General features: G+C 41.5%; 1 protein-coding gene across 2 annotated transcripts in view; it reads right to left on the bottom strand.

Annotated features, from left to right (window-relative positions):
- LOC136856796 (lachesin) overlaps window positions 1–8,022 on the bottom strand; it is a 160,471-nt gene extending 152,449 nt beyond the window's left edge. For both annotated transcript variants that reach the window (XR_011017515.1, XM_068224963.1), the window contains exon 1: window positions 7,734–8,022. Coding sequence is in view for 1 of the 2 variants with exons in the window: in XM_068224963.1 (XP_068081064.1) it covers window positions 7,734–7,791 (58 nt within the window). In the remaining variant the exon portion in view is untranslated. The remainder of the gene's footprint in view (window positions 1–7,733) is intronic.
- Between the last annotated feature and the right edge of the window lie 5,349 nt (window positions 8,023–13,371).

Here is a 13,371-nt window from a genome sequence, read left to right as displayed (position 1 = left end):
GGCTTAAAAGTTTCCTTAAAGTCCAAATTAATTTTTAACATCAATCCCCGAGAAAGTGTTGAGGGAAATTTTCGAAATACTGAAGAAAGTAAATGGAAGTTGAGAGGGAAGGAATTCGAAGTGCAGAGAGCATAACAGCATGAAAGTACATCAATGTATTCACCCAGTTATATTTTTAATTCCAAAGCGATGACCTATATTTTTTTGGGCTTAAAAGTTTCCTTAAAGTCCAAATTAATTTTTAACGTCAATCCCGGGGAAAGTGTTGAGGGAAATTTTCGAGATATTAATTACTCACTAATTACTCACAACACAGGCCAATACATTCAACTGGTGAAAATATTCTTGAATTGGTTACTTTTAAACACCTGTACTGCCATTGTAACCGTGTTATGTGTATTTTATATTGACCGGAAAAATCTTAACATAAAAACAGCCTTTAAACGTGATTATTGGGCGCGAATTTCAGTGTTCCAACTGTTCGTTCACGTTCGCTGCAGCTTTATGCTGGACCATGGCCATAACTACACACAGGCACACACCACACAGCACGTTCCATACAGGCACATTCCCACTGGCGCGGAGCATGTAATGTTGCCTCTCAAAGTTCTCTCTACACTGCTCAGTTACAGTCCCGTGTCCCGTGCGCCTGCTGCACAGTTCAGCTAGCAGGCGAAGGGCAGTGCATAGTGGCGATTGTGACGGGACAGCGAGTCAGTGTCTCCGGCACACTTGAGAATGTTTCGGAACAATTGACACTCGGTGTTCTGGAACAGCGGAACATAACTGTGCACCGGCACAGTGTGCCGAAACAGGGACATAGTGCCCAACCCTAGTTAGTATTCAAAAAGGTGGACCTTAATAATACAATATTTAAAGACTATTGGAATCAGGACGATACAAAAGATTTTTTTTTTTTCTAGTTGCTTTACATCGCGCCGACACAGATAGGTCTTATGGTGACAATGGGATAGGGAAGGGCTGGGAGTGGGAAGGAAGCGGCCGTGGCCTTAATTAAGGTACAGCCCCAGCATGTGCCTGGTGTGAAAATGGGAAACCAAGGAAAACCATTTTCAGGGTTGCCGACAGTGGGGTTCGAACCTACTATCTCCCGAATACTGGATACTGGCCGCACTTAAGCGACTGCAGCTATCGAGCTCGGTCGATACGAAAGAGGAAGAGGGCTAGGTATAATTATATTTTTAAAGTATTGCCAAATATCTGCGAAGGAGATTATTAGCCTTACTGACAAAACCCCATGACTTCACAAGCCAGCATCAAGCAGTATGCTGTATATTCCTAAACATCTGAACATAAGCACAATTAACCACAAATATGTACATGGCAATGTTCTCTTCTTCCTGGTGACCACACAATTACAAACTTTTGACTAACAAGAAAGAGTGTGATTGTGTGGTGTTTTTTTTCTTTACTGGTCTGCATATGTTCTGGATAGTGACAAAACCCACAACACAAACATGTTTTGTGTCACACCACTGGCCTCACAGCAAAGAAGTCTTTATTGTTCAGTGGTGGTAATCTGTGTTGAATTCTGGGAGTGACGTAATTTTAAAAATTTCATCCAATGGCATTTTGCTATGAAAGTATATTTTGAAGGGCAGGTTGGTAGGTCCCTAGCACAGGCAATGATCAAATCTGTCTTTCCTACATATTATATAAGGTAATATTTTGTAAGAATCACATTCCTAAGCTATGTACCTAATTCCATGTACCTAATACCTAATTCATGCTACTGGCACACTGTACCGTAAGTTATACCTTTACCGAAATTAAATTTCCATGTAGACCTTTTGGAAGTATTGCTACACAGTTAATCATCCCTCGAAAATTGCTGGTATTTCTCACTCACCAGAACATGGGGGATGGGAGTCAGAAAAATACTTTCTTAACATTCAGCATAAACCAAAATATATTGCATTGCTTCTTTATTCATTAGGCCAATTTGCATTATTTTAGTTCCTGATATAGGCTATATGAATTTATTCAGAGAATGAACACTTCTGCCATGATAAAAAAAGTATAGTGAATACATTAATGACTGTCATATATGTAGGTCGAGTCATAAGTCATGGCAACTATTCTCGTGAACAGGAGACAACATGGAAAATCTAAGATATGCATTCGGAAACATATAGTATGTACTTGCGTATGATACCACTAGATGGTGTATGTAAGCAACAAGGTGGGTCTAAACATGAGAGCATCACAAAATGGAAGTCAACAAACAGGAGCAACGACTATATATTAAAATAGCAGTTCTCCGTGGCAGAAATGCACGCCAAAGCCATGCAGAGCTGCGGGAAGCATTAAGTGTGCATGCCATGCTCTATAGAACAGTGGCGAGGTGGGTGGAGACGTTCAAACGGGGTAGAGTATCAACTGCCGATTTGCCTCGCCCGGGCTGTCCAGTGTCCATGGACAAAGATGTACCGCTGGCAATGCACAGTGGAAACCTTGGGCGATTATTTCGAAGGCCTGTAACTAGTGGAGACCTGTCCTTTGTACGTAGTCTTGTGTATTTGCTGTCTATACCATAATAAAACAATGTTTACCAATGGCCTGTGTTCTGTCACTTTCCTATGAGAATATCCTCAAGTCAGAATTTGTCTTCAGGCACTGTGCATAAGTACATGCCCTATATTTCCAAATGCATATCTTAGATTTTCCGTGTTATCTCCTGTTTGAAAGAAAAACAGTAGTTGCCATGACTTATGACTCGACCCTCGTACGTGAAGTTTCCTTATTGATAGCAAACCTTTCAAGGCTCTGAGGACCACATTCTTCATTAACGATTCTGGTAGGTTGAATCTTGAGCGGAATTCTTCAAAGAACTTGGGTATTGTTCCTCTTGCCCCAATCATAGGGCCTATCACATCAAAGTTTTCCAGTCCATTTTCACATTAGTAGAAGGGGATTAGTTGGTTTATAAATGATGACCTTTTCTTTGTGTACATCACTGGATTGCTTAGCGTACAATTCAAACCAAACTGCAGGATCAATAATATATCCAATGATATCGTTTTTTGAAGGCTATCCTATCAATTCAATGGGTGTTGCTGTTCTCCGACAACACATGGACCTCTTCATTCACGGACTGTAGTTTGAATAGTGCTGATTTAAAATATGAAAAATTACTTTGCAGACTTATTTCTCATGCCTTGCCAAGCTGGATTTTGAGTGTTTGGTCTTGTGGCCAATGACATGGTTCTGTCCTGATAAAAAATGCCACTTGTCTATGGCTACACCAGGGTTAGTGATGTCCAGGAAAAGTCCCTGCCTCCTCTTCATCCTGTTAATGAAGCTGAATCCTCATTCACAAAATAGTGCTGTTACTGCAATGCATGCAACACCGTAAACACTTTATTCGGCTCACCTAAGCAATCAGGAAATTTGTGTACAGTTTTTAACAGCTTGCCTAATCCCTTTAAAGATATTTGTCCTTCTGTAACCCTATTCTTTAGCTGAAGGCATTCTGATAGAAAAAAAAATCTCATTTGTATCACCATCAATAAAAAAATTACACGAAATAATTTCCTTATCACCATAAAATTAAGGGTGTTAGGTTGAGGCAGGCACAAGAAATCCAGAATGTGGCACCTGGTATATACTTCATTCTCGACTGTATCAAACCCATGGTACTACAGGAGTGCATTGAAGAGGACTGGAGCTGTCTACACTGAGTTTTAATTTCCAGGTTTCAGTATCTTCAGAAGTCGTATGGTTTTCCACAGTATTTGTTTAAATATAATGTAGGTATATCTAGCAGTTATACAAATGCACTATCTATAATTGGATTCATGGGCGGTATCTTTTGGACGAAGACTTCACTTCTCTTGGGGAGCGGACGCATACTTCCCGTCGCAGCCACTTCAGATCTTTTGCTCGGCCGGGTGGCCTTCATCTATATTCGCTACCCAGCCGACCTCAATTCAAACATATAGGCTGGCACCTAGTTGGAGGTCAGCCTTCCCAACACCACCATGCACACCTGTCTTCTCAGCGGTGTTGATCCCGCTCTCACCGATACTGACATCTATCACGAACTCCGCTCAACTGGCGCCCCCATCTACGATGCCTGCAGGCTGTTGGATGGCACTACTGGATTACGGTCATCAACGGTTCTTCTTTATCTCCCCAGAGTGGACGATGTGACCCGCCTCCTCGACACCGGCGTTACTATCTATCAACGCTTTTACCACGTGGAGCCTACTCCTCCGAACATCATCGCCCAACTCAACACAGATCCTGCTAACCTGCTCGCCGAAGTTGATTCTCCACCCAGGACGCCGCAAGAAGAGTCACTGCCCCCTTTTCCCACTTCCACGACCACCACTACCACCACCACCACCATTACGACTTCAGTCTCTACCACTTCCAATACTCCCCCCGCTACTGTAGTAACCTGTCATCCTTCGTCAATAATGATATCATCCCTTCCTCTTACTTCACTTCCCGCACAATCTATCCCCCAGCAACCCCCTACGAACGTCTTGGATTCCCACGCACCACCGCCACTATCTCCATGCCCTGACGCCGCAGCAACAGCCAATTCTCTGTCATCGCCAACGCAGCTACCACCATCATCCACAGCTATGCCTAGCTGTGTACTTCGCGGCATCGACCCTACAATCTCATCACGGGAAATACTCCGGGAACTTCAAGCAGCTGGTGTCCCCGCCCGCCGTGCGTCCAGGATCCAGAACGACTCCGGTCCTACATACATGGTCAGACTACACCTTCCAACTGCCAACGATGTACACCATCTTATTCACAACGGAGCAACTATCTACCGTCATCGGTATAAAGTGGAACCCTCTCGTTCATCGCCCCTACAACTTCGTCATTCCCTTCCAAACACGTCTCGTCGCCCCCGGCCAGTCCCTCCATCCTTCGAACCTCGTCAACCAGTCTGTCCGCCCCTTCCCCCGCGAAGTTTCTTCGCTACACCCCTTCCGACGTACGAACTCCTTCGTCTCCTCACTACCTCCCTTTGTAATCTCACCGCTACCCTCAATCTTCTAACCTTTCATCTCCACCCAAGCACACCGCTCTAACCTCCACACCTCGCACATAGCCCATCTGTCCTTGTAAATCTGTCACTAAAGCAATCGATAACCGACACGTCCTTTCTTCTCATCTCCATTACTTACTCATACCGCATTTTCCCCATCTCCCCCTTTTTCTCACTTCCTCTCAACCCCGTCATCTCTCCTGGCCAGAGAGAGGGCGACACCCTCTAGGTGGCCCGCCCCACCCCTTCAGGGTGGGGAATGAAAGCATTGAAACAACAACAACGGTATCTTTAACATGTTTTGTTGTTCTGATTTCATTTGAATGGGCACTACATATTGATCTGAATGAGTATACTCTGCCAGATGTTACCAGGATTCAAAGCAGAGATGGACTGAGTGAGAGCATGGATGGACAACAGCATCACTGCACTGCCAATGGGCATTTTCTTTTTTTACAATATTATAATTTGTTGTTACTTGCGTATCTGTCAGTTTACTTGAATATAACTGTGTAGTTTTTACAGAGCATAAATTTATATTAATACAGGAGTGTTTCCATTGGCATGTAAGATATTTTGAGGTGTATAGGCTATACTGTAGTTTTATCAGTGCTCATTTAATTTATATGGAAAATAACTGTATATATTAAGGTATTATGTCAAAGGCCTTGTTGTTTAATGCCAAATAAATTATTCAATGATCAAGGCAGCACTTCAAGCAGTGAACATTGCTTCTGCTCGACTTGTTACGAATTGATCAGTGATCCTTTTTTCTCTTTTCAGTAAGGACTAACTCGCTACTGGGAAGTGAGCAAGAGCAACTTTTGAGGGGTATTGTTAATAGACTTAGGTGCCTCCGGATCCCAAGATAGCAGGTTCAAACCTGGCAGAGGTAGTTGGATTTTTGAAGGGCGGAAAAAAAAGTCCATTCGATACTCCATGTCGTATGATGTCCGCATGTAAAAGATCTCTGGTGACACATTTGGTGTTTACTAGACAAAATTCATTAAATCTCAGCCATAAACACCTAAGAGGGTTTTGTTTACTCGGTCTGCCATCTAGCAGGCTTAGAGTAAAACGGAACGTCAAAATTGACGAGCAGACAGCCAGATGGCGTCAAATTGAAATGTCTGCACATGGTAGCTGAGGCCGTAAGATTATTATTAATAGACTTAGGTCAAACATCTATGAAGTAGGTTGTTAGCCTTACTGACACAGAGCCCTGTAACCTCACATGCCAGGATCAAACAATAGGTTTCTTTTTTTGGCAATTTGTTTTACATCATACCAACACAGGCAGGTCTTATGGGATACAGAAGGGTTTAGTTTTTGGGAAGGATGCGACCATGGCCTTAATTAAGGTGTGATAACAGGAAACCACCTCCAGGGCTGTCGAGAACTGCTCCCAGAAATGTGACCCAAACTGCATGACCAACATTTTCGGTACAAGCAATAAGTTGTGTACATTTTATCCCTTCGCGGCTTCTAACCGTCCAGACCAATGGTCTTGTCCAGATTCTACCCTAACCACCTGAATGGTAAGAACCAATCCAGACCAAAGGTCTAACCAATGTAACAATAATCCAGTAGCGGCGACTAAGGGGGGTGGGGAGCTGCCCCCCCCCCTCTACTTTGTATGGAAAACATTACATTTTTATACCATTTTAGCCGACTGACACTAGGGATTATAGGAATTATTTTAAAAAAACAATTTGTGTAAATTTTTAATTACTAACAAAATTATTATCGAAAATACGCACATGTGTCGTTCGTCGCGGCTAACCGATTTGTATTGCGCCACAGCAAGTACTGTAGTGGAGACTTCACAAATGCTATGAGAATGGGTAACAGGGGTATATTTTTTGCCAAGTTCGTGGACACCGAGGTATGATTCACCTGTTTGCCGCGTGGATTCGTCAGTCTAGCAGTCTCTTTAATACGGTCTGTTAGTTTCTTCGAGTGTAATCAAATACTAAATTATTTTTTAAAATTTTATAATCACGCCGTACTTCTACTGAATTGTAATACGTGTGTAATATTGTTTCTTTGGTGAAAGTTTTATTGTATAGTATTGAATCAAAATCTCAAAAAATCTATTTTTGCCGCACCCAAGTTAGTACACTGTCAACCTTTACCTCTCTGTCGAAATTCGGTCTAAGAGCATCAAAAACTTACTATTTTGTAACTTTTTTGTTCAGTTTTGATGTGTATACCCCCCTCCCTCAACCCGGCTAATTTCTGTTGCCCGCATATTTTGCCCCCCCCCCCCACTTATAATTCCCAATCGCCGCTAATGATAATCACCACCACCAGGTATCGAAGGACCACTCATTAGTTCCTAAGTACATAGGTTGGCAGCGCTGAGCACCTCTTGACAACGTCCTTCGCGAAGTCGTTCCGCGCGCAGCTGAATGTAGCGAATGTTGGGCTGCGGAAAGTAAAATAATAATCCTATCTCCACCTTGCTTTGCCCTGCTTGTGTGATAAAACACTTCACCCAGCTAGTAATAAAATGGTTTCGGTATCAAGTTCGACGATTTCCAAGCAAATTGATATTTTAAGAACAGTTCTAATTAGGCTATGTAAGAAACCTGAATAATGTTAAATTATTTCCTGAACGATCTTCTAAAACCAGAAAATTAATTTGTACTCCTTCTCTATTTGAATAATGTAGGTATTAAGATCCAAGCTATATACTTACCAACAGAAACTAACACATAAAATACAGCGGCAGTGAATGCTCTGCAAGATATAAACATCTTGATGTTGTCTTGCACCTCCTTCGCAATATGCACAGTAGTTATAATTTTTGTCTTTTAACACGTTACGGTATTACGATCATTCCAAACACTAACAACAGCAAAATAATATAAGGCAAATTCCTGTTCTCTTGCAAAGTCCACTGATGTAACAAACTGTCATCAAAGTCAAGTAGCAGCCTTCCACCACCGGTCGCCCCGGGCGTCGTCTTCAGCTCTTATTTGCTCGTTTATTCAGTGATTCAGCGCAAAGAGAATGTGTGATTCAGCGTAAATAACGCAGAGGAAACTTCCTATCACGTGTACCAACGGTCATTTACGTCCCCGGACAATTTAATCCCAAAATTTTCCAATTAGTTTTGTAACGATTTGTTTGAAGAAAAAGTGTGAATTTTAAAGACTCGAAGTAAACCTCACAAAGACTTTGAGTGAAATGTTTCCACTACTAACAGCTGTCAGTACTCGTGGGAAAATTAAAGAGGAAAATACCAAATGAACTCAGAACAGAATGATAAGATCTACTCTTCTATGATTGAGATCAGATAGGCTATAAAGAAAGAGAATGGAGTCAAACACCTCAACATAATAGGCCTAATAGTGTAAAGAAGACCGTTATACTTTGTATGCATTATTTGCCAGGTTCTTTCCAATAAGAAAATATTAGTATTGTTTCAGAAAATGTACCGTATAGAAATTTGGTGGAAGGAGTCCTAAATCCGCAGTGGGTTAGTGCCCGTGGACATACCTGTACATGAGCGCCTCACTGCATAGTGGTTAAAATTCTAATTTGGATCCTTGAGGTCCCGAGTTCGAACCACGGCTCTACCATGACTATACTAGCATATACGAGAGTTGGAATCTAACGCTTAGCCAAATTCCGTGGATTACTATATTTTTGCTATTTTGCTTTACGTCGCACCGACATAGGTATGGGAGAGGAAAGGCCTAGGAATTGGAAGGAAGCGGCCGTGGCCTTGATTAAGGTACAGCCCCGGCATTTGTCTGGCGTGAAAATGGGAAACCACGGAAAACCATCTTCAGGGCCGCCGACAGTGGGGTTCGAACCCACTATCTCCCGATTACTGGATACTAGCCGCACTTAAGCGACTGCAGCTATCGAGCTCAGTGTTCCGTAGATTAGGTCTGCGAAATATCGAGGAACTGCGGAAGGAACTAGAATAACTAAACCTGTCAAAATAGCGTGTGCATTAGATGGCGATATTTCTGTATTAATTTATGCATTTGGAGCAAGTTAAAACCAGTGCCGGTAATACATATTTCAATTGTGGTTCATTTATATCTCCTTTCAACATGTGTGGAAATGTATATGTGTGTGTCAAGGATTAGAACTACAGAAGAAATCGGGGCTTTATTCCGTTTCCCTCCAGACAAGAATCTAAAGAATCTGAATGCTGAATAGAGATGCCAAACAATATGAAAAAAGAAATTGATGAATGTGAAGAAACGTGCTGGAATTCAGATCAGGTGATGTCCAGTTTTAAGTTCTGTTTTGAAAATTTTGTCGGGTTAATTTGTATTCAATAAATTTTACTTCAGTCTACAGCTATAATGTCACTCCTAAGATGTTCCACTAGTTTTCTGCACTTGTGCTGGCTCTATGACCGAGATCTAGCAACCTGCCTCTTACCCAGAGGCTCTGGGTTGGATTTCTGGCCAAGTCAAGAATTTATACTTGCATCTGAGGACTGGTTCAAGGTCCGCTCAGCCTGCGTGAGAACAATTGAGAGCTATCCGACTATGAGATAACAGTTTTGTTCTAGAAAGCCAGTAAAACAACTAAGATAATTTGTCGCGCTGACCACGTGTCGCCTCGTAATCTGCAGACAAGAGTCCATCAGAACTGTAGCACCTTCGGGTTGGGTTTCGCTGCACTTGTATATTTTGTGTAACTGAAAGAAAAGTTCTGCATGTGAGTGTACTTCTCTGATAATTTTTCTGTACGGTTAATAAGACGATTCTCAATTCAAACTTACATCAAATTCTTACATCAGGGAGTTTTCAATTTAATCAATCAACTGAAGAAAGAAAACTTTACAATTTTAGTGCAAATAGAGAGAGGGCCCAGTTATTGGTGAGACCACAATGTAAATGTCTTGCTGCAAATGTGTTTGAGGTCTGGTGGACACTTGAATGTGACTATTGGGCTTTTCAGGAGCTTGGGAGTGGTGTGAGGACAAGATTAAATTAAAAGTTTGTTTCAGACTTGATTGATTTTATGGAGACTGGGAGAATATATGGTAAATATGGTTACTGAGTTTGGCTGCATGGGGAGATTGGAGCCAAAATTATTAACAGCCCAAGCAATCTTATGGTCAGCCAATTAGGTGGAGTAACCTGTAGGGGTGAGGGTCTTCTGCAGGTGGAAGTGTATTTTTCAGAGGATGAGCCATAGACTAGGAGATGGCCACATCTGTTTAACTTAGATACCAAGGCTGAATGTTAGCAATAATTAGTTCTGGTATGGTGGAAACTGTCAGAGTGGAAATAGTCTTGGCTGCACAGAGGTGGTGGTGGTAGAGGAGGTCAACACTAACCAAAATGATAGAATTAAGAGAAGTCCGATAATAAAGGAGTTATGGAGGTTTAGGTCAGGATTCTACAAGAGTTCTTGAGTTTTTACACAAGGTTTAAGAGGGTATCATCCTGAAATAATTATAATTGCCTCTTGAAGTTGAAAAGTTATATTGTGTGAGGGAGGTGTAGAAGGTTTAAGTACCATCATAGTTGGGGATGTGTGGTATCTGGTAAATGCAGCACGGGTGTAGTTAAGGAAGCGGAGATTGTTATCATTGAAATACTGTGTAGGAGGGATACTGACAGGAAGGTGATTGGGGATTTAAATGAGTCTATAGAGTGGTTATGTGGGAAATTGGGAGGGAGATTTCTAGATCCTAATGGGTGGATGGGAGATAGGGGTCTGCGCTCAGATGGCCTTCACTTAAACCGCAGTTAAGGTTAAGTCCGGTGGGACTAGTACCAAAAAATGATCCGTTAATGATATCAATCCTCGTATCGAAATGATGCTTGGCTTATTTCTGACTTATTTACTTTAACTCAAGAGCGGGTGCGTGTAAAGCGTATTTCTTATATCTTGAAAAATACTGGAGATATTTGCCCAAACTTCATATTTAGCATCCACCTGTTCAAATGTAGGTTTTTAGGTCCATACCCTGTCAAATTCCCGGAATGGACTTGGGGTTTATAGGGAACCGAAACATGGTCTTTACTCTCCCACAATATATACAAGACCAACCTGACTGGAAATCGCAAATCCTGATGGAAATTCATTTCTAAAACTGTTTTCTCGTGCGCATTTTTTCGATAGAAGGATTACATTAATAAGGCAGATATCATGAACGGTCTGTTTTGCAGGCGAAGTCCAGCGGGCATAGCCAAAAAAGTGTCGTACGTGGAACAGATTGCTTATCTGTATAAATAAAATCGAAACGACAATGTGTCTGTATATTAACTATTTTGGCGAAATTTGCGTACAGTTATCCGTTTCAGGTGTAAAATCGACATCTGCACATTTGTTGGCTTCAGTGTCTAGAAAGTCCTCGTTTTTGCCCCCCCCCCCCTCCCCTAACCTCCTCCACCAAAGCAATATTTCGTCACAATCTGCCAGACGAGCTATAATATGAAATTTAGAAAAAATATCTGTGTAGCATGTAACCGACGGAAAGCTTCCAAGATTTTTAAATATTTCACAATTGTCCCCCGAAATATATCGAAATACTGAGGCAATTTTAATGTCGGTGTAGACCTTCATTTCGAGGTGTTTCGTGGCTAAACGGTAAGTCGTATCACAAAACGGATGGCACAATCTCCATTTAATTTAGAATGATCTACAACTTTGGTCTATGGCGTTTTGTCGTATCTCTATTTTTTACGTTAGATTTTTTCTCTATATCTCGATCGTTCGTACATTTTGCAATTTTTACACGTATAATTCATAGTTTGAATAACTTATACGAAAGATAGAATCATCTAATTCTACACTCATATTGGTCCACACAGTATCCATATGTGAACCAAATTCTATGTTTGCAGCTGTCACATAAATATCCAAAAGTAATGCACTGTGAGAAAACCTCACACAAATTTACCCTATTCAACGTTTCTAACTGAATCTTACCTGTAAATATATGCGATAGGAGAAAATATCATAAGATCAACCAATTAGACCGCTAAATGAGGCATCTAATGGTACAATCCGTGTTTCGATATGACGTATCGTTTAGCAGCAGTTATTCTGTATTTTTGCTAGTGGCTTTACGTCGCACCGACACAGACAGGTCTTATGGCGACGATGGGGTAGAAAACGCCTAGGAGTTGGAAGGAAGCGGCCGTGGCCTTAATTAAGGGACAGCCCCGGCATTTGCCTGGTGTGAAAATGGGAAACACCAGAAAAACCATCTTCAGGGCTGTCGACAGTGGGATTCGAACCCACTAGCTCCCGAATGCAAGCTCTCAGCCGCGCGCCTCTAGTGACACGGTAACTCGCCCGGTAGAGTTATTCTGTAAACGAAGTATATGCATTTTTACAATATTGCAGTTAAATGAGTTTTGCAATATTGTAAACAAGCATCTACTTCGTATGTCGATCTATATATTCGTTGATGTCGATTTGTAGCGATGTAGATAGGGTGTGTCTGCCATTATAACGAATATATTTTACAAATCGATTGTTGATTCTCAGTTGGGGGACTTCTGCTATTGTAATCATTACTCTCCACATCGACATTAACTGGCGGTATTGCACCTGTCCCGGGCTCCACGGGGCATCATTAAAGTAACTAAGTTTCACAAATAAATATTCGAGTGGAAATGTGCTGAATGAGAAGCTTTGGAAGTCAATCCAGGGCATCGAAGTCCCATCCTCCCTACTTTCACTGTCTCCACGACTAAGCTCAAGAGCAATATATACATTTTGGGCCGATAACCTTCGATGTTAGGCCCCTTTTAAACAACGAGCAGCAAGAGCAATATGGGTCAATGGTGTTTTCGAAAAAAATGGGCACTTAATTTAAATGTATTGAAAGTAAGATGTTCTACAGTATAACATGAGAGGAATATGCTAACTACCAAATGAGAAGATTTTTGTTTCTAATCAGAAACGTAAAATTTTAATTATCTGATAGAGTCACGAGGGTAAAAATAAGTACACGAGACAATGCCATCTGGTTACACACGAGAAATCAATTATCTGAAGAAGGTATTCATGTTCCGTCAGTCTGTATTATATCTGACTATCACTTGACACTCCCAAATAATTTCATAAAAACGCATCTAGGAAGTTACACGTAGCATTGTTGAAAGGGCGTCCCCTTCCATATTACCAACTAGCTGATGTACCCGTGCTTCGCTACGGGATTCTCAGTAAGACTGTCTTTGTGGTTTTCCTAACTGAAGTCAACTTCGGCCATTGCAAAAACGTCAGTAGGAATGTAGCGATTAAAATCAATGTTATCATATGAAATACTCGATCAAATGAAAAACCGCACATTTTCTCACTGTGAACGAACCAACGAGCTAGAATAACATAGAGCGGCTGTATAC

This window comes from Anabrus simplex, chromosome 1, assembly GCF_040414725.1.
Source record: "Anabrus simplex isolate iqAnaSimp1 chromosome 1, ASM4041472v1, whole genome shotgun sequence".
NCBI lineage: Eukaryota > Metazoa > Arthropoda > Insecta > Orthoptera > Tettigoniidae > Anabrus > Anabrus simplex.
The sequence above is the reverse complement of the archived record's forward strand: the minus strand, read 5'-3'. Positions and strand labels throughout refer to the sequence as shown.